This window comes from Cebus imitator, unplaced genomic scaffold (genome assembly GCF_001604975.1).
Source record: "Cebus imitator isolate Cc_AM_T3 unplaced genomic scaffold, Cebus_imitator-1.0 Scaffold524, whole genome shotgun sequence".
NCBI classification, from domain to species: Eukaryota; Metazoa; Chordata; class Mammalia; order Primates; family Cebidae; genus Cebus; species Cebus imitator.
Genome location: NW_016107839.1, coordinates 1,259,602 through 1,280,072, shown reverse-complemented (window position 1 = coordinate 1,280,072; position 20,471 = coordinate 1,259,602). Strand labels below are relative to the sequence as shown.

Below are 20,471 nucleotides of genomic sequence, written 5' to 3'. Positions count from 1 at the left end.
TAGTAGAGACGGGGTTTCACCATGTTAACCAGGATGGTCTCGATCTCTTGACCTCGTGATCCACCCGCCTCGGCCTCCCAAAGTGCTGGGATTACAGGCGTGAGCCACCGCGCCCGGCCAGGAGTATGTTATTTAAAAGGGAATTGCCACCCAATGAAGAAGTTACCCGGAGGTAAAGACTGGCTGAATTATACTATGTTCCCATGTTAAAGTTCTGAGAGTTAAAAAAAAAAAAAAAAGTTATTATTGAATTAGAAAAAAAAATACAAAAAATTAGCCTGTAATGGTGACAGGCCCCTGTAGTCCCAAATACTTGGGAGGCTGAGGCAGGAGACTTGCTTGAACCCGGGAGGTGGAGGTTGCGGTGAGGCGAGATCCCGCCACTGCACCCCAGCCTGGCAACAGCAAGACCGTCTCAGTAACAACAAGGTTTTGGCCTTTGTAAGGTGCCCCACACCTGGTTCCTGCTGCTGGTGTCCCTGCGGGTGTCAGCCACTCCTTGCCACCCATGTGGCCATGTTCAGCCCGAAACCGCCAGATCTGGGACGACCCTCACCTACCCTAACCCTTCCATGACTCTCCAGGGTCCTGGGGACAAACCCAGGTTATCCTCACTCAGGGTCTCCGCTGAGGGCTGGCCTCGCCGCCAGCCTGGGCCCACCCACCTGGAGCCCCAGCCCCTAAGAGGGTCAAAGCCCTTCACACATTCCCTGGTCTCAGGGTTCGCGCCTCGGCTCGGTTCCAAATCGGAACTGAGCGTCTGCTCCCTGGTTAAAGTCGGTTCTTGGCCTCCACGCGTGCACCCCCCGCCTGCTCCGCCCCCCTCAGTCCCCCTCCTGCTCCGCCCCCCTCAGTCCCCCTCCTGCTCCGTGCGCCGGGAGGAGGGAATGGGGAGGTTGCCGCTGGGGTAATAGAGGGCGCGTGGGCAGGGGAGGGAGTGGCCAGCGGCTGCGGGAGAGGCGGGAAGGCAAGGACAAGGGGGGGCCCGGGCTATAAACGCTCGGCTGCAGCAGCGACCGCAGAGGAGCCGCCGAGCCCACCCCAGCTGCCCTGCGGACCCCGCCGCCTCCAGCCGAGACCCTTCCAGGGCTCCGCGGGCGCATCTCCCGGCGGCAGGGCGGAGGGGTGTCCGGGGCGGTGCCGGGGCGCAATCCTGGAGGGCGGCCGGGAGGAGGAGGGAGGCGCAGCCATGCACAGGGCGGCTATATCCGGGCCCAACGCGTCCTGGTGGGCGCCCGCCAACACCTCGGGCTGCCCGGGCTGCGGCGCCAACGCCTCCGACGGTCGGGTCCCCGCTCTGGGGTTCGTGGACTCCTGGGTGGTGCCGCTCTTCTTTGCTGCGCTGATGCTGCTGGGCCTGGTGGGGAACTCGCTGGTCATCTACGTCATCTGCCGCCACAAGCAGATGCAGACAGTGACCAACTTCTACATCGGTGAGTGCGCGCGCCGCGCCGCACCTGCCGCCGGTCGGGTCGGGGGACTCCGAGGGCCGAGCGGCTTGGGGCTCCTCCTCGCGGCGCACCGGGGCCCTCCCAGACCCGGCTCTGTCCCCCGCAGGGGTCCCCCCCACCCCGAAGTCTGGGGTGCGGCACGTGGAGCCAAAGGCTGGGGGCGGGTTTGGCCGACAGGTCTCAGTTTGCGACCTCTGTTCTGGTGGCTCTCTGAGCCTATTTATGCGTTTGTGTCCTGGGGTCCCCTACCCCACACAGCTGTGAGTCCAGTCGGTGGCTGCTGGCCCGGGACCCTGGTCTCCAGTTTGCAGATGAGGAAACTGAGGCTCAGAGAGGCGGGGGTCTGCTCGGGCTTCTCCAGCCCCCACACGGCGGAGCAGAAATGATTTCTGGCCGGCCGCGGTGGCTCAGGTCTGTAATCCCACCAGTTTGGGAGGCAGAGGCGGGCGGATCACTAGGTCAGGAGTTCGAAACCAGCCTGGCCAACAAGGTGAAACCCCGTCTCTACTAAAATTATAAAATTTAGCTGGGCATGGTGGCGCGCGCCTGTAATCCCAGCTACGCGGGAGGCTGAGGCAGGAGAATCGCTTGAACCCGGGAAGCGGAGATTGCATTAAGCCAATATGCGGCCACTGTATTCCAGCCTGGACGACAGAGGGAGACTCGGTCTCAAAATATGTATATATTCTCCATCTCAAAAACAAACAAACAAACAAACAAACAAAAAAAAAACCAAGAACTGATTTCTGCGGTAGTGGCCAGGAAACCCGAGCTGGAGTGCGTAATGTTTCAGATGTAACCAGGAATTACCGGACGGTGTCCCAACTTCTCCGCCCGAGGAGGCCGGGGGCTCTGCGGGGAGGCCTCCCTGAGCCACCCTGCTGGTCGCTCAGACCAGGGTGTGGGCCAGAAGCGCTCACGCCCAGCGCCCGCGTGTTCCCACCGCAGCTAACCTGGCAGCCACGGACTTGACCTTCCTCCTGTGCTGCGTCCCCTTCACCGCCCTGTTGTATCCGCTGCCCGCCTGGGTGCTGGGCGACTTCATGTGCAAGTTCCTCAATTACATCCAGCAGGTGCGCTCCGGAGCAGGAGGGAAGGGGAGTGAATGTAGGGAGGGAGGGCGCACGTGGTGGGGGCGACCTTGGGCGGAGCGCGGGGCAACACATAGGAAAACCAGGGGCTGGGGGGCCCAGCTTGCCGGACGCGGCTGGGCGGGGGGTGCAGCCTAGACCTGGAGTGCGGAGCCCGAAGGGTGGGGTGGAGACACAGACGGAGACCCGGGTCACTGGTGAGGAAGGACGATCCAGGCTCTGAGGCTTCTTGCCCGCGTGTCCCTCCACTCCACGCTGCCCCCCTGTCTTAGACTCAGGGTCCCAGCCGCCCCCAGGGGCTTCCTCACTTGCCCAACCCTCCGGTCCCCTCAACCCGCCTTGGACACCCCTCCCCGGAAACATCCCGTGCCTGAGTGTTCGCACACGCAGGGGGACCGGCAGGGCTGGCGACAGGGCAGGCTCTCAACTGCGCAGGTGGCCACACACCCTGCTGGTGGCCCCCGCAGGTCTCGGTGCAGGCCACGTGCGCCACTCTGACCGCCATGAGCGTGGACCGCTGGTATGTGACAGTGTTCCCACTGCGAGCCCTGCACCGCCGCACGCCCCGCCTGGCGCTGGCTGTCAGTCTCAGCATCTGGGTGGGTAAGTACACCTCGCCCGGGAAGGGGAACAAGTCCTAGCGCCCTGGGCGCCCGGAGCCCCCTGCTGCCTCGCTCGGGCATCTGGAGAATGGGCGCAATAGCTCTGCCTGCCCAGGACCAGCGAGGCTGCAGACTGGGCGCTCGCTCAGCAGGGTGGCTCGGTGAGCGCCTCCCGGGGAGGCACTTGGGGGGCCGCTGGTCCCCCGAGTGGGGTCTTCACCGGCGTGTGGCGCAGGCTCCGCGGCGGTGTCTGCGCCGGTGCTCGCCCTGCACCGCCTGTCCCCGGGGCCGAGCACCTACTGCAGAGAGGCCTTCCCCAGCCGCGCCCTGGAGCGCGCCTTCGCGCTGTACAACCTGCTGGCGCTGTACCTGCTGCCGCTGCTCGCCACCTGCGCCTGCTATGGGGCCATGCTCCGCCACCTGGGCCGGGCCGCCGTGCGCCCCGCGTCCCTCGATAGCGCCCTGCAGGTGCGCGGCGCGCGGGGACGGCGAGACGGGGCGGGCGGGGAGGCACCAGGGTGGGAGGCGCCGGTGGGGGCATCTGCGCGGTAGGGACAGCCCAGGGGGTCCAGGAGGGGCGGCGCGAGGGGATGAGCCCAGCCGGCCGCGGCCTCTGCTCTGACCGCCTCCTCCCACCCCCAGGGGCAGCTGCTGGCTCAGCGCGCGGACGCGGTGCGGGCCAGGGTGTCGCGGCTGGTGGCGGCCGTGGTCCTGCTGTTCGCCGCCTGCTGGGGCCCCATCCAGCTGTTCCTGACGCTGCAGGCGCTGGGCCCCGCGGGCGCCTGGCACCCGCGCAGCTACGCCGCGTACGCGGTCAAGACCTGGGCTCACGGCATGTCCTACAGCAACTCCGCGCTGAACCCGCTGCTCTACGCCTTCCTGGGCTCGCACTTCCGACAGGCCCTCCGCCGCGTGTGCCCCTGCGCGCCCCGCCGCCCCCGCCCCCGCCGGCCCGGAGCCTCGGACCCCGCCGCCCCGCGCGCGGAGCTGCACCGCCTGGGGTTGTACCCGGCCCCCGCCAGGGCGCATAAGCCAGGGCGCGGCGGGCCGGCGGCGCGGGAACTCTGCGTCCCGGGGGTGGACGGCGCTCCTCTCTGAGCGGACCCGTGGGGAAACAAGCGGCCCCCTCCGGAGCGGGGGCTGCTGGAACAGCGGCTGTTCTTCTGTTTGTCATGTTTTTCTTGCATTCCGAGATCATCCATGCAAATGTTTTGGCCTCTTCTTCTGACAGTCGGGTGCAGGTTTGCTGTGATGTTTGCTGTTGACATTGAAATTATTTCTGTGTTTCCTGAAATTAAAGATGTGTCAACACGGGACTTTCTGGATCATTCCAGAACATGTCAGATGTTTTCTCACGGTCTTGTAGTTGTCGCTCTGTATGATTCATTCCACTTTTCTTTTTCTTTCTCTCCTTCTTTCTTCCCCCCTCCTCCCTCCCTCCCTCTCTCTCTCTCTCTCTCCTCCTCCCCCTCTCTCTCTGTCTTCCTTTTTTTTTGAGACATGGTCTCATTGGGGTGCAGTGGCGCGATCTCAGCTCACTGCAGCCTCTGCCTCAGCTCACTACTACCTGCGCCTCCCTGGCTCAAGCGATTCTCCTGCCTCAGCCTCCCAAGTAGCTGGGATTACAGAAATAGGCCGCCACGCCTGGCTAATTTTTGTATTTTTAGTAGAGATGGGGTTTCGCCTTGTTAATCAGGCTGGTCTCAAACTCCTGACCTTAAGTGATCCCCCTGGCTCAGCCTCCCGAAGTGCTGAGATTACAGGTGAGAGCCACTGCACCCAGCCAAGAACGCTCAAGAACTCTTCAGGCCCGAGCTTAGAAGTCCCACAAGGTTACTGGTCTTGCTGGTTCACACTTAAAATGCTAATGCTTTGGAGGGCTGAGGAGGGAAGATTGCTTGGGGCCAGGAGCTGAAGACAAGCCTGGGCAACATAGCAAGACCCCATCTCTACAAGGAAATTTATGCTGGGCGTGGTGGCTCACACCTATAATCCCAGCACTTTGGGAGGCCGAGGTGGGTGGATCACCTAAGCTCAGGGGTTCGAGACCAGCTTGGCCAACATGGTGAAAACCAGTTTCTACTAAAAATACAAAAATTAGCATGGCGTGGTGGTAGGCGTCTGTAGTCCCAGCTACTTGGGAGGCTGAGGCAGGAGAATTACTTGAGCCCAGAAGATGGAGGTTGCAGTGAGCTCAGTTGGCACCACTGCACTCCAGCCTGGGCAACAGAACTAGGCTCCATCTCTCTTTTTTGTTTGTTTGGTATTTTTTTTTTTTTTTTGGAGACGGAGTTTCGCTCTTGTTACCCAGGCTGGAGTGCAATGGCGCGATCTCGGCTCACCGCAACCTCCGCCTCCTGGGTTCAGGCAATTCTCCTGCCTCAGCCTCCTGAGTAGCTGGGATTACAGGCACGCGCCACCATGCCCAGCTAATTTTTTGTAGTTTTAGTAGAGACGGGGTTTCCCCATGTTGACCAGGATGGTCTGGATCTCTTGACCTCGTGATCCACCCGCCTCGGCCTCCCAAAGTGCTGGGATTACAGGCGTGAGCCACCGCGCCCGGCCCGGCCTGTTTGTTTTTTTAAGGCGGAGTTTTTGCTCTGTCGCCCAGGCTGAAGTGCAGTGGTGCGATCTCAGCTCACTGCAACCCCCGCCTCTGGGGTGCAAGCAATTCTCCTGCCTCAGCCTCGCAAGGAGCTGGGATTACAGGCGTGCACCACCGCGCCCGGCTAATTTTTTTATTTTTAGTAGAGACGGGGTTTCATGATATTGGCCAGGCTGGTCTCGAACTCTGGTCTCCGGTGATCCGGTGATCCCGGCCACGAAATTCATTTTCAGGTGAGACGGCGCCACCTAGCGGCCGCCGGCCCCGCCCCGACGGCAGCGTCGCCCCCAAGGCCCCGCCCCAGCGGGAGCCCCGCCTCCGCCCGCAGTTCCGCAGGTGCCCGGCAGGTGGCACGCGCGGCCCGCTGAGGTTTCCCGCCTTCTTGTCTCGCCTCCAACGTTTCTTGGGTGTCCAGGGGTGCCCGACGCCCAGGGGTGGGTGTCGCTCATTGGGACCCCAACCTGGACTCTCCCGCTGGGAAGTGGGACAATCAGAGACACATGATGAATGATCCTGGTCTTAGGAACTTTGCTTTTGAGGGCCCCTCCTATGAAAAAATATTTAAAATGGTAAATTTATTCTACAATAGTCACCGTAAAAGAAAGACGAAAAGAATATTTTATTCTGCTTCATGTCCTGGAAAAGGGGGAAAATGATATTTTATGTCTGGGTTGATACAAAGATGGATATGACCGGTTGGATTCGTTTTATATGTGTATGTACACATACATGTATGTGAATACACACACACACACACATACATATATATGAGCTTTTTCTTTTTTTTTGAGATAGAGTTTCGTTCTTGTTGCCCAGGCTGGAGTGCAATGGCGCGATCTCGGCTCACTGCAACCTCTGTCTCCTGGGTTCAGGCAATTCTCCTGCCTCAGCCTCCCACACAGCTGGGACTACAGGCGTGTGCCACCCTACCGGGCTAATTTTTGTATTTTTTTGTAGAGATGGGGTCTCGTTATGTAGCCCAGGCTGGTCTCAAACTCCCGGGCTCAGGCGACCCTCCCTTCTCAGCTTCCCAAATTGCCAGGATTATAGTCTTTAGCCACAGTGCTCAGCCTTAATTTTTTTATTTTACAATTTTTTTGTGGAGACAGGGTCTCACTGTGTTGGCCAGGCTCATCTTGAACACCTAGTCTTAGGCCATCCTCCCGCCTAAGCCTCCCAGGCGTGACACACTGTGCTGAGCTCACTTCTTGTTTTTTTTTTTTTTTCCTTTTTTTAGGAGTCTCTGTCGCCAGGCTGGAGTGCAGTGACGCCATCTCGGCTCACCACAACCTCCAACTCCCTGGTTCAAGCGATTCTCCTGCCTCAGCCTCTCAAGTAGCTGGGATTACAGGTGCCACCACGCCCAGCTAATTTGTTGTATTTTTAGTAGAGACGGTGTTTCATCATGTTGGCCAGGCTGGTCTCGAACTCCTGACCTCAGGTTATTCGCCTGTCTCGCCCTTCCAAAGTGCTGGGATTACAGGCGTGGGCCACTGGGCCCGGACCTAGTTTGGGCTTTTTGAACCTGAAGAGCTGTGAGAATGCGATCTGGAAGCTTTTATGAGGATGTCCCCAACCCCGGAGTGCAGAGTGGAGAACAGGTCCAGTGACCTGCAGGGTTGGGTGAGGATCAGGCTGTTTTCCTGTGCTGGAGGTTCCCAGAGCCACAGAAGCCCCAGGAGATGGTCTGGCTCGGGAATCTTTAGACCTGGGGCACGGACTCAGAGGGGTCTGCCCTGACCTCACTCCACACTGCTGCCTACCCCCGCCAGGCAAGGGGAATCTGGAATATGGTGGAGCCAGCTAGTCTGTGTAGACATTCTCAGCTCCCTCTCCGGCCTCCAGGCTATAAATAGGAGCCCCTCACTACAGGCAGCTGCCATCCTCCGTCCGAACCTCCCTGCGCCTGGCCCCTTTGGGGGAAGCTGCAGCCAGCTACGCGGGTCACAGCTTCCTCCTGGGAAACGGGTAGGGGCTCTACCCTTCCTGCCCTAGGGGTAATTATGCCCCCACTCCATGCCGTTCCCTTTGAACAAAGGGCAACCTAATCCTAAACAGGATGGTGAAGGGGTTGAATTAATATTGGCCCATATTACAAAGGGATAAACTGAGGCACAGAGGCCGATGCATCTGCTCTCCAGGTGCCTTTTGGGTCCGCTGGCCTCCTCGTGCTCCATCTTTGGTGGCAGGGGCTTTTCTGCACCTTCAGACTTGAACTGGGGTCTTGCCCTAGAGGGGAGCACAGGGAACGTCTCTCCAAAGCAACCCCCACCTGGGGCAGGTGTCTCGGGCCTCTCCCTCAGGGATGGGGCTGACAGCTGGGTTTGGGTGTTTAATAGAGCAATGGCGGACGCCTCTCAGACACCTGCTGGCATTAGGCTACATGTGGCCCTGGGGCCAGAAGGCTGGATTCAGGCCTTGGAGTGGGGGGGGGGGCAGCTTTCCTGCCTGGGAGCGCCGCGCTGTGATCTGGGCTCACCGCAACCTCCACCAGGGATTCTCCTGCCTCAGCCTCCCGCGTAGCTGGGATTACAGGAGAGCACCACCACACCCAGCTGATTTTTGTATTTTTAGTAGAAACGGGGGGTTTTCACCATGTTGGCCAGGCTGGTCTCGAACTCTCGACCTCAGATGATCCGCCCTCCTTGGCCTCCCAAAGTGCTGGGATTACAGGCTTGAGCCACCGTCGTTCTGTCACGGGAGGAGGTGCAGCTGCGGGAAGGACAGAGAGAAAGTGGCAACGTTACTTTAGGGGAAGGGGTGAGAGACGCCTGCGACCCCGCCCCCCAGCACTCAGCACCAGGGACCCGAGCCCGCCTTAGAGACCCTCCACAGGTGAGGGCCCCCCTGGGTGGCCCCTGCCCGCCCTCCAGGCTCCCCTGGGCTCACATCCGGCCTGGAGCCTGTGCCTCTGCGCTTAGCCCCCGGGGGGTGCCTCCATGCTCACAGCTCCCTGCAGAGCACGCGCCCCCCCAACACCGCCTTCCTTGCACCCCGCTGCGTGCCTCAGTTTACTGCTCTGCGCAGTGAGGACCACAAGGGTGCCCACTACCGAGAGGCGTGCGGGCTGGGGACAGGCGGGGACCTCCCTGGAGGGCGGCGCGGGGCACGTGGCCGGGCAGGCGCGCGCCGGGACCGTGGAAGTCATCACCGCCCTCGCTTCGCCGTGGGCGGCCGAGCCCCCAGCGCTGGTGGCAGCCGGGCCGGGCGGGGTCGTCCTGGCCTCCACCAGGGGTCTCGGGGTCCCCGCGCGCACCTCCCCACGCCCGCGCAGAGCCCCCCGCGCGCCGCCCGGCCCTCCCAGACGGAGGCCCGCGGAGCCCGGGGTCCTTCCCCCCGCCCCGCCCGCCCCGCTCCACACCGGGTCTTTCAGCCCATTTCACAGACGTGGAAACTGCGGCTGCGGCCGTGAAGTCACTCTCGCAGGGGCGCTGCATCTAAGGGGCGAAGGTGAAACTCCGAGCCCCGGAGGCCCGGCCTCGGCGCTCCGTAGGAAGGGGAAGGTCCTGGTCCCGGAGCCGGCTCCGATGCCCCCCAGTCCGCCCGGGCGGAGGCCCAGTGCCCTCTTCCCCACTCGGGGTGCTCCCGCTCCGGCCCGTGTCCCCAGCGCCTTCTGCGCTTGGGGCCGCGGCGCGCACTTTGCGCACCGTCCCTAGGCCGGGGGCGGGGCCTCCCGCGGCGCTGGTCCCCCTTCCCGTTTATTATTTATTATCCTTTAAAGGGGCCGCGACCTGAAAATTTCCGTCCGCTCCGCCCGGCTCCCCAGCGCCCCCGGGCTGGTTGCGCGTCGTCCGACCGCGCGCGGGGGGCGAGGGGGCGTCCGGGGAAACGTGGGGAGCCCTGGCGAGCCCCTCCCGCGCCCGGGCCGCGGCGCTGAATCACCGGCCAGGTATTTGCATCCGAGAGCGACTCGTCCCCTGGTGATTTGTCTGGGGTGGGGGCGGGGCGGGGCGGGGGCCGGCCGCGCGCGGGGCGCCTCTCTCGGATCGGGCGGGCGGGTGTAGACGCGGCCGCGGCGGGCGGCTCGGTGAGTCGGGCGGGGCCGGGAGCCGGCGGCGGGAGGCCAGGCGGGCCCGGGCAGGCCGACCCCAGGCGCGGGGCGCTGCGACCCCCCGCCCCGAGCCGCCCTGCGCGGTGAGGCCGGGGGGCGCGCTGGCCGTTCGGGGCGCGGGTTCCGGTGCCGGGGTGGGCGCAGTGCGCCCTGGAAGCCAGAGAACGGGGTCCCCAAAGTTGGGCGGAGATGTCGGGGGGAGGGCCCGGGCTGGGCGCGCGGCCCCGGCGGGTCGGGGTTCGGGGGGTCTTCTCCGCGCCCGGCTTGGAGACCCCACTCCCCGCTGGATCGGGCGAGCGGGGGCGATCGGGGGTCGCGGGCGCGCGCCTCCCCCCTCCCCAGCGGAAGGAAACGGTCTCTGCGCGCGCGCGCCGGGGGCTGCACCCCGGGACTTTATTTCGTTTTTGTTCCTTCCCCCCGAAATCAGGGGTTCATTCGGGAGCGCAGAGAGGAGGGAGGGCAGTTCCCGGAGAGCCTCCGCGGCCGGGCTGGTTTATTTATAAAGTGTCCGCGCCAGCGCGGAGAGGGGGGCCCCCGAGGGAGACACGGCGGCCCCCGCGCGCCCGGGTGGGCCGGGCCCGGCTGCCGGGGGCCCCGGCGGGGATTCCCAGGAAGAGCCCCCCGACCCGTGTCGGGGCCCCCCAGACACAAAAGCGGGCGCAGGAAGCGCTGGGAGCGCGCGTTTGTCAACTCCAACGTTCGGCGCCGACCCCAGGCGGCGGGTTCGATTATCTTCCGTTTTTAGGCGCTCGGGCTGGAGGGGTTCCCCCCGCCCCCCATGCAAATCGGCCGCTTTCCAAGAAGCCTTTGAAATCCGGGCCAGGGTTTCTGTCTTCTTGTTTCTCCCTCTTGAGTTTTTTTCTCACTTCCTCCAGCCGCCCCCCCCCCGGACTTTCTCAGCCCCCTCCCCAGCTTTCTGCCCGCCCCTCCCCCCCCTTCCCCTCGTGGAGTGAGGGGCCCCTTTCGCCACCCGCGGGCCCAGGGCCTTGCACAACTCTTTAAATAACCATGTTTTGCAAGGCCCGGGCCGAGCGGGTGACCTCTCTCCGGAGGCCTGGGGGGAGGAGGGTGTGGCCCAGGATCCCTCCGCCCCCCACCCCTGCCAGGTCCAACGACCACCCAGCGCCCCGTCCCGGCCTCTCCCTTGGGGCTGTCATAAAATGGGGGTGGGGGTCGAGGACAAAGGGCTCTTGGGGGAGGGGTCTGAAGGGGGCGGGCGTTGCCAGTTTAGGGTTAATGGCGGCCTTGGGGGGGCACCCAGGCTTGGCCTGGGGGGGGAATCTGGGATCCCCACCTGCCCCCTCCACCGGCCCCAACGTGGAGGCCTGTCCTGCTCCCCTCCCCCACCCGGCGACCCGGAAGGGTCATTAAACCCAGCAGAGCTCGGAGCGGGGTGGTGGGGGGAGTGGCTTCCTTTGGCCTCTTCCTTCTGTGCCCCCAAAGAGGGGGGGGCTTTGCTTGGAGCTCTTCCGTGGGGGGGGGGGCTTCTTGAAGTTGTCAAAGGTGGGGGAGGGGCAGCAGACCTGACCGGACCCTGAGCCAGAAATGCCCCCTCAGCACTTTCTTGGGGTGGGTGGTGGGTGAAGGGCCTGGGGCGGGGGGCTCTGGACCACCAGGCTCTCCTGGTCCCTCCCCCGCACTGTGGCCCTGAGGTCTTTGTGACCTGGGACCTCTGTCCCCACAACAGATGGGACCCAGAGGCTATTTTGGAATGTACCCTCCCTGATTTCTCCCCTGGGTCACCCACCTGCCCCCCCGACTGCCATTCACCCGTGGGGCCGAAAGGCTCAGGGGTCTGGGTAAAGGGAGTCTGGGGCAGAGGGGGCCACAAGGCTCTCGGTGGCTTTTGCAGGACCCCTCCGGTGAGACGGGAGGTCTGGGGGGGTCTGCTGTGCAGCACCGACCTGGGTGGGGTCGGGTCATGGGAGGGATCTGAGTCCCAGGAGCCTGTGCCTCTTTCCCTCTCTAGTCCTTGTCTGCCCAGGAGCTGTTTATGAGTCTTGGGGGCTCCTTTGCCAGGGTAAGGGTTGAGGGCGGCCTCCTGGGCCCAGCTGCCTCTCGGGAGGGTGGAGCTTTGCCGCCTCCCCTGTCTCCACCATGTGCCTTCACTCTGGGGTGTCGCTTGGTGGCACCCAGGCCTGTTGGGTTCCACCTGGCCTGTTTTATTGGCGGCCTGGGTGGGTGGAGGTGTGGCCTGGGCTGGGACCCAGGCCCCAGGATGTCTCCTTTCTGCGCCCAGGCCATTAGGACTGGCCCTGGGTGGATGGGACTGGAGGCTGGGGTGAGCACGTTGCAGTACGAGGCATCTGGCCTGCTGAGGGTCGCAGAGGACTGGGGAACTCCAGACTCCTGCTGCCCTGCAGAGAGAGTGTGGGGTCTGTGTGGGGGGCTCTGTGGTTACTCAGCCCTGAGTTCAAGCCTGAGCCCTGTGTGTCCAGGCAAAGGGTCTCTGAGCCTCAGTTGTCCTCAGCCGTGAAATGGGACGGCCCTGGCGCCTCCTTCCCTGACACCTGTTGGTTCCCACCTTAACCTCATGAACTCGCTGCATCCCACCTTGAGGGCCGTGAGGGGGGTACTGTGTTCCACACCATTTTGCATGTGGAGAAACTGAGGCCCAGAGGTTGGGGCTTGGGCGTTGCCGTTGAGTTGTGTGATGGGAGGAGGATTAGCCCAGGGCCGGTATGCAACAGGCGCTCAATGTCCGGCAGTCACCATCTCTGTCGGCCTGAGATGGGAGGATACCTGGGCCGCTCCAGCAGGGGCTGGGGCAGCCTCTGGAACTTAGAACCCGCCTGACTGGGGCCTGGAGCCTACTGGCCAATCACAGGCCAGGAACGCCCATTTCCCCCACCCTGCTTGTGAAGCAATAATCCGAGATCTCCCGGGGCAGGCAGGCTGGCCACAGCGTGTTTCTCTGTGGCCCAGTGCGGGGTGACCTTGCTACCCAGGCCCATGGTAGGGTGTATTCGAAGAGCCTGTGCCACTGCCTCCAGGAAGTCCTCCAGGTCTGCATCCTGCATGAGAGATGATCCCCGGGGGGCCTTCGCTGGGAAGGAGGGGGCCTGAGCAGGCCTGCCCTGACCATCTCTTTTTCCACCCTCAGGTTTCTGCGAATGTGTGAATGAGCCAGATGCCGGCCGCTGTCCCCTGGAGCCCAGCGTGAGGAAGAGGCATGCCCTGTCAGCCTTCAGCCTGAGCCCGGCGGCCCCCGCCCCCGCCCCCTGCCACCCTGCACTGCCCCGGCTCCCCCGCGGCCCCCACGCTGCAGTGTGGCCGGGCCCCGTCCCCACAGGGGCTGCCCCCGCCGCCCACCCCTAGCGCCCGTGGTGGTGGCGGTGGCCCGGCCCGCAGGGCCATGAAGCTACAGGCCGTGATGGAGACACTCTTACAGCGGCAGCAGCGGGCGCGCCAGGAGCTGGAGGCCCGGCAGCAGCTGCCCCCCGAGCCTCCCGCTGTGCCCCCCGGCCGGGCCCGCGCCACCGCCGATGAGGACAGAGAGCCCGAGAGTGCCCGCATGCAGCGGGCTCAGATGGCCGCCCTGGCCGCCATGCGGGCTGCGGCTGCGGGCCTGGGACACCCAGCCAGCCCCGGTGACTCCGAGGACGGGCCCCCAGGCTTGGAGGAGGAGGACGCAGCCCGGGAGGGGACACTGGGCTCACCAGTCGTGCCTGGCGGAGGCAGAGAAGGGCCAGGAGAGGAGCACTTTGAGGATATGGCCTCCGATGAGGACATGTGAGTTGGGGTCCCGGGCAGGGGCTTTGGGGGCTGTTACTGGCTCTGGGCGTCACTCTGCTCATCTGCAGAATGGAAGTGAGGGTCTGGCCGTGGGGCCTTCTGCCTGTAATCCCAGCACTTTGGGAGGCTGATATGGGAGGATCACTTGGGCCCAGGGATCACAAGACCCCGTTGTTGGAAAAAATTAAAAAATTAGCCAGGCACGGCGATGCCTGCCTGTGGTTCCAGCTACTAGGGAGGCTGAGGCAGGGGGGTCCCTTGAGCCCAGGAGGTGGAGGTAGGTTGTGATTGCACCACTGCACTCCAGCCTGGGCGAAGGAGCCAGGTCCTGTCTCAAAAAAAAATGTTTCTTAGCCGGGTGCTGTGGGTCACGAGTGTAATCCCAGCACTTTGGGAGGCTCAGGCGGGCGGATCCCCTGAGGTCGGGAGATCGAGACCATCCTGGCCAACATGGCGGAACCCCGTCTCTACTAAAAATACAAACATTAGCCGGGCGTGGTGGTGCGCGCCTGTGATCCCAGCTACTCGGGAGGCTGAGGCAGAGAATGGCTTGGATTCGGGAGGTGGAGGTTGTAGTGAGCCGAGAATGTGCTTCTTTTTTCAAACAGAGTCTTTCTTGCTCTGTCGCCCAGGCTGGAGGGCAGTGGCACGATCTGGGCTCACTGCAGCCTCCGCCTCCCTGGTTCAGGTGATTCTCCTGCCTCAGCCTCCCGAGTAGCTGGGATCACAGGCGCGCGCCACCACGCCCGGCTGATTTTCATGTTCTTAGTAGAGATGGGGTTTCGCCAAGTTGGCCAGGCTGGTCTCAAGCTCCTGTTTTTTATTAAAGGGAGTAAGTGAGCATCCCATGGACCCTGTCCCCCCCCAGCAAGTGTTTCTCGAGCCTGTACTGGGTGCCGGAGAATGGGCCTGTCAGGATGGCGGTGAAAACGTCCCCCGTCTCCACCCTGCAGCCGGAAGTGGTTGCCAAACACGGGGAAATGTGGCCAGGAGGACTGAGGGCCGGGTCTTTAACTTCGTCTCATCCTAGTTAACTTAAAGCAGCCTAGTCACTGCTGGCTACGGCAGATTCAGCCCCGGGGGCAGATAAAATCTGCAGCCGGCAGGGCCTGTGCGGCGTGTGGGTCCCCCCAGGGCTGGCCGAGGGCTCACTTGCTGTGGGACCCTGGCCTCTAGGAACCCGCATCTTGCTGGGAGGACCAGCAGCCCACGCCTGTAATCCCAGCACTTTGGGAGGCTGAGGTGGGACAATCAGTTGGGCTGAAAAGGTCCAGACCAGCCTGGGCAATATAGTGAGACTCTGTTTCTACAGAAAGCACAAAAAGGAGTTGGGGGTGGTGGTATGCATCTGTGGCCCCAGCTACTGGAGAGGCCGAGGCAGGAGGCTGGCGTGAGCCCAGGAAGCTGAGGCTGCAGGGAGCGGTGATCGCGCCACTGCACTCCAGCCTGGGCGACGGGAGACCCTGTCTCCTGAAACAAACACAACCTAGCAAAGAAGCCACGGGATGTCAGGCTGTACAAAGGGCTGCCAGGAAAACCTAGGAGGGGCGTCGTGGAGGGGCAGCGGCTTGGAGCGGGGGGGATTTCAGGTAGCGGTGGGAGAATTCTCCCTGTGGAGGGACGAGGGGGTGGAGCCGGGCACAGGATGCCTGCTGCGGGAACCAGCCTGCGATGATAATCCGCCCCCGCTTTTTTTTTTTAAGAGACAGGGTCTTCCTCTGTGGCCCAGGCTGAGGTGCAGCGATGACATCACAGCTCACTGCAGCCTCCACCTCCTGGGCTCCAGGGATCCTCCTGCCTTGGCCTCCCAGAGTGCTGCAGGCATTGTAGGCGTGTGCCACCGTGCCTGCCCGCGTGATGCTTTTCAGGGCCCCAAAATTCATGCTGTAGGGGCCGTTTGTGCTGTTCTGGGCTAATTGAGAACAAAATGGGCCCCGCACAGGCTGTGCTCACGGGAGCTCTCTGCAAACCCATTTCCAGAGAAAGAAACTGAGGTTGGGTCGGGGAGCGGGTCTGTCCCTGGGCAGGGACGAGCCGGTACCTTCTTGCCTGACTCCTGCCCTCTGCTCACCCCAGGAAGCCCAAATGGGAGGAGGAGGAGATGGAGGAAGACCTCGGGGAGGATGAGGAGGAGGAGGATTATGAGGAGGAGGAGGAGGAGGAGGAGGACGAGGAGGGGCTGGGGCCCCCAGGCCCCGCCAGCCTGAGCACTTCAGCCCTGTTCCCCCACAAGGCCCAGCCGCCCCAGGCCTTCCGCGGCAGTGACGGCGTTCCCAGGGCACTGGGGACCCAGGAGCGGCCCGGGCCTGGCGCTGCCCACTCTGGAGGGGCCGCCTGTGTCGCCCCACAGCTGCAGCCACCGGACCACGGGGACTGGACGTACGAGGAACAGTTTAAGCAGGTGAGTGGGCGCGTCCCGCGGGGCGGGGGGCCGCAGGTTCCTGGGCCCACCCACTGGGGCCCTTGGAAGGCCCACGTTTTTCGGGGTGCGTGCTGAGCCGGGCGTCATGTTGAGAACCGGGGTTCCTGTGGAGGCCGCAGCGCCGATGCCCCCAGCGCGTGGGCTCTGCTGTGGGATGTGTGAGGGGTACCAGCCGGGAAGCAGAAACCTGGGGGGCTCCGGGCCCCACGTCAGAGCTGGTGACGGGGCAGAGACGGAAAGGCAGGTCTGGGAGGGAGGGGCCGGGGCCAGCCTGAGCCGGGCGTGGGCTGCAGGAACCAGGCATGTGGGCGATGCGGGCAGAGGGCGGGGGCCGTGGTGACGCGGTGAGGAGCCTTCTCCATGCCCCGGAGTCTGTGGACAGCCTGGGGGTTGCGGGCTGCAGCTGGCCGCCGAGGGGACCCGGGGGTGGCTCAGGGGTAGCTGCAGGAGCCAGGGCCTGTGAGGCTCTGAGTGGGCAGTTAAGGCCGGGCTGGCAGGGGGGTCTCAGGGACCCCAGGCTGCAGGAGGAAGCAGGGGCCGCCCCGGCCTTTCCCCACAGGCGGCCAGGCCAGAGGAAGTGGCCAGGCGGGGGGTGCTTTGAAGTTGGGCGGTGCTGGGCCGGGCAGATGGAAACCAGATGGTGGCCGGGCTCACATTCCAGCCCTCGGCCAGCTGGGCTGTGCCCTGACCTCTGGGCGCGGCTGGGGGGAGCCACCTTCTCGCTCAGGGCCAGAGGCTGGTCTGGGCTCCCGCGGGGAGGTGGGTGACGGACGCGCTGGGACACGCCTGCCCAAGGGGAGCCCCTCCGACCCTGGGCTTCCAGGACCTGCTCTGAGGAGCCTTCCAGGAGGGGCTGAGGCACAGACACCCAGTGGGGCCTCCCTGGGGCTCCTGACTCCAGGGGTGCTTGGTAGGAGGCGCGGCTCTGACCCCAGCAGCCCTTGAGAGCGTTCAGCTTGGGCTGCCTGGAAGTTCACACCCAGTAAAGGGCTGAAAGCCGGACGCAGCGCAGTGTGGGGGAACGGGCAGGGCTGCGGCGGGGACTCGGGGGTGTCTCGCCGACCCCACCCTGCTCTGTGACTCAGTTTCCCTTTCCCAGAGAAGGGGAGACTCTACGGGCCACGCCACCATGCGTCCCGTTTTGCCTGTGAGAAAGCCGAGGCTCGGCGCTGGGAGACGGGCCTGGGGCGCCGGGCGCGTGATCTTTTCTGGGTCTAAGCGGATACTGATGAGCACGTTGAGGGCGGATTCTGTTTGATTTCATTTGTTTATTCACCCAATATTTGCCGTCTGTCCGGGCTCCCTGGACTGGGGCGGGGGGCGGGCAGGAGTTGGACGGAGACCGCCACCCCCTCAGGGTCATAGCCAAGCCCACAGCGGGGGTCAAGGCCCCCCCTCAGTCAGTCAGTCCTGGTGGGGGGGGGTCAGAGGTGAATGGGACCCCCCTGACCCTGGACACATGCCCCGTTCAGACAGCCCCAACCTCCAAGGCCCAAAACCGACGGGGCGACTAGCCAGGCGCCCTGACCCCTCAGCCCGCAGCGTGTCTGGAACAAAGGCGGCAGAAGCCACCGTGGAGTTCGTCCGGGTGACACTCTGGGTCAGGGTCGCAGGCGCTGCAGCCAGGGCTGTCAGGGGTTTTCTGCAGCGTGAAGCTGAGGTGGGGAAACTGAGGCCAGAGCAGGGAGGGGTCACCATGTGTCACCCGCAGCCTCAGGTATTCACGGAGCTCCTGCTGGATGCCTGGTCCCCCGGCGCCTACTTCCTGGGTGTCCCGGGCAGGGAACAGCTTGTGCAAAGGCCCTGAGGTTGGACTGAAGCTGGGCTTGTGTGTAGGGGTTGGAAGCCGGGTGCCACCCCGGACTAGGTCTTACAGGAGATGGGATTGGAATTCCGAGAAGTTGGGGGCCAAGGAGGGGTGTGGGCAGTGGGGGTGGGGGAGGCCCCTCCCTGCAGTCCTGGGATTTTTTTTTTCCCCTAGAGACAGGGTCTCACTATTTGCCCAGGTTGGTCTCAGACTCCTGAGCTCAAGTGATCTGCCTAACCCGGCCTCCCAAAGTGCTGGGATTACAGGCCTGAGTCAGCATGCCCAGCCAGTCCCGGGATCTTATCCCGGGCCGTTTGTGGCAGGTCCAGCCGCCGACGCCACCGCCCGCCCAGCTGGCCAGGCACCTGCACTCCAGTGTCAACAGTGGCCTGGGCTTAGCCGGCCCAGCCGATGTTCCCCCCCTTACCCCTGCTGGGGCCCCTGTTGGCTCCGGCGCCTGCCCCACCCCCTTCCTGGCACGTGGCAGCCCTGGCCTGCTGGCCAGCCTCTTGGCACCGTCTCTGCCTCTTCCTCCCGGGTCCTGGCAGGGCTTGAGGCTAACTTCCGCCTGCAGATCCTCGACAGCTGTGACATTGTGCTGTCAGCTGCAGATCTGGTGGGCGGCCAGGCTGCGGAGGGGCTGGTGCAGCCCGCTCGGGGCCGCGGGTTCTCTCCCTGGACACCTGGAACCTGGCCGCCGTGGGGCCTGGGACGTGCGCTCTTGGAGGCCGGCACGCGTCAGGCAGTGATTAGGATCTCAGCCTCCTGATGTCTGACGCAGCCTCCTGGTGGCTTCCTGTCACTCACCCAGCAGGCCTGGGCTCTGGAGAGCGGCTCTGGTAGGATTTTGTTTTATTTTATTTTGATTTATTTATTTATTTTTTTGAGGCGGAGTCTTGTTCTTCGCCCAGGCTGGAGTGCAGTGGCACGATCTCGGCCCACCGCAAGCTCCGCCTCCCGGGTTCAAGCGATTCTCCTGCCTCAGCCTCCCGAGTGGCTGGGATTACAGGCGCCCACCATCCCACCCGGCTACTTTTTGTATTTTTTTTTTTTTTTTTGAGACAGAGTTTCGCTCTTGTTACCCAGGCTGCAGTGCAATGGCGCGATCTCGGCTCACCGCAACCTCCGCCTCCTGGGTTCAGACAATTCTCCTGCCTCAGCCTCCTGAGTAGCTGGGATTACAGGCACGCGCCACCATGCCCAGCTAATGTTTTGTATTTTTAGTAGAGACGGGGTTTCACCATGTTGACCAGGATGGTCTCGATCTCTTGACCTCGTGATCCACCCGCCTTGGCCTCCCAAAGTGCTGGGATTACAGGCACGTGCCACCATGCCCAGCTAATGTTTTGTATTTTTAGTAGAGACGGGGTTTCACCATATTGACCAGCATGGTCTGGATCTCTTGACCTGGTGATCCACCCGCCTCGGCCTCCCAAAGTGCTGGGATTATAGGCGTGAGCCACCGCGCCCGGCCGATAGGATTTTATTATTTTTGAGACACGGCCTTACTCTGTCACCCAGGCTGGAGTGCAGTGGTGCAGTCCTCACTCACTGCAGCCTCCATCTTCTGGGTTCCATCGATCCTCCTGCCTCAGCCTCCTGAGTAGCCGGGAGTCCAGACAATTGCCACCATGCTCAGCTAATTCTTGTAGAGGTGGGGTCTCTCTGTGTTGCCCAGGCTGGTCTGGAACTCCTGGGCTCAGGTGACCCGGCCACCTCAGGCCATCTGCCCTCTCAAAGTGCTGGGATTCCAGGCGCCCGCCACCATGCCCCGCTGTGGTGAGTTTTAAACGCACAGGGTGGGCGGCAGCAGGTCTTCAGCCACTTAAGGATTTGAACCTTCAGTGTCAACAACTCTAATAAGTGTTGAATAAATTTGAAATGAATCTTAAAAAGAAGCTTTGTTGGGCTATAGGTCATATGCCATTCAATTCACTGTTTTATTTCATTTTTTTGGCTGAGAGACCTGAATCAATTCACTGTTTTAAAGTGTACAGTTTGGGCCGGGCACAGTGGCTCACGCCTGTAATCCCAGCACTTTGGGAGACCGAGGTGGGCAGATTGCTTAAGCCCAGGAGTTCGAGACCAGCCTCCTGGGCAAGATGATAAAATGCTGTTTGGTTTTTTTTGTTTTTGAGACGGAGTCTTGCTCTGTCGTCCAGGCTGGAGTGCAGTGGCGCGATCTCAGCTCACTGCAGCGCCTCCTGGGTTCAAGCGATTCTCTGCCTCAGCCCCCCCTTCAAGTAGCTGGAATGACAGACGTGTGTCACCATGCCCGGCTAATTTTTTGTATTTTCAGTAGAGATAGGGTTTCACCATCTTGGCCAGGCTGGTCTTGAACTCCTAACCCCGTGATCCACCCACCTTGGCCTCCCAAAGTGCTGGGATTACAGGCATGTTGCACCACGCCCAGCTAATTTTGTATTTTTCGTAGGGATGAGGTTTCTCCATGTAGGTCAGGCTGGTTTCAAACTCCTGACCTCAGGTGTCCACCTAGCTCGGCCTCACAAAGTGCTGCGATTTCAGGCGTGAGCCACCGCACCCAGCCCTAAATCCTGTTTTTCCAAAAAAAAAAAAAAAAAAAATTAGGAGGGCGTGGTGGCGTACACCCGCGGTCCCAGCTACTTGGGAGGCTGAGGTGGGAGGATCACCTGAGCCTGGGAGGTCGAGGTTGTGATAAGCCATGATTGCATCACTGTACTCCAGC

General features: G+C 62.9%; 3 protein-coding genes across 4 annotated transcripts in view; 2 read left to right on the top strand and 1 right to left on the bottom strand.

The window, feature by feature from the left end:
• Positions 1-8,897, bottom strand: part of R3HDM4 (R3H domain containing 4) — a 28,447-nt gene extending 19,550 nt beyond the window's left edge. The window contains exons 1-2 of the mRNA XM_037733446.1: positions 8,802-8,897; positions 8,022-8,128 (exon numbers count right to left, since the gene is read on the bottom strand). Of these exons, the coding sequence (XP_037589374.1) occupies positions 8,022-8,128; positions 8,802-8,897 (203 nt within the window). The remainder of the gene's footprint in view (positions 1-8,021; positions 8,129-8,801) is intronic.
• KISS1R (KISS1 receptor) lies at positions 841-4,406 on the top strand. The gene is made up of 5 exons (XM_017514507.2): positions 841-1,433; positions 2,400-2,524; positions 3,010-3,145; positions 3,380-3,612; positions 3,787-4,406. Exons 1-5 carry the CDS (start codon positions 1,190-1,192, stop codon positions 4,240-4,242), a joined length of 1,194 nt encoding a protein of 397 aa, XP_017369996.1. The 5' UTR covers positions 841-1,189; the 3' UTR covers positions 4,243-4,406.
• A 553-nt stretch (positions 8,898-9,450) lies between the features above and the next one.
• ARID3A (AT-rich interaction domain 3A) overlaps positions 9,451-20,471 on the top strand; it is a 53,662-nt gene continuing 42,641 nt past the window's right edge. The window contains exons 1-3 of one of the 2 annotated variants that reach the window (XM_017514470.2): positions 9,451-9,638; positions 12,904-13,532; positions 15,612-15,936. In XM_017514470.2, the coding sequence (XP_017369959.1) occupies positions 13,156-13,532; positions 15,612-15,936 (702 nt within the window). In that variant the 5' untranslated portion in view covers positions 9,451-9,638; positions 12,904-13,155. Of the gene's footprint in view, positions 9,639-9,733; positions 9,777-12,903; positions 13,533-15,611; positions 15,937-20,471 lie in introns of those variants that run through there. The other variant, XM_017514471.2, reaches the window with a different exon arrangement.

What these genes read in the sequence shown, in the direction of transcription:
- KISS1R (XM_017514507.2), top strand. Translation starts at nt 1,190, where the DNA reads ATGCACAGGGCGGCTATATCCGGGCCCAACGCGTCCTGGTGGGCGCCC. An exon ending in CAGTCTCAGCATCTGGGTGG is followed by an intron (nt 3,146 to 3,379) that starts GTAAGTACACCT and finishes CGTGTGGCGCAG; the next exon opens with GCTCCGCGGCGGTGTCTGCG. An exon ending in CCCTCGATAGCGCCCTGCAG is followed by an intron (nt 3,613 to 3,786) that starts GTGCGCGGCGCG and finishes TCCCACCCCCAG; the next exon opens with GGGCAGCTGCTGGCTCAGCG.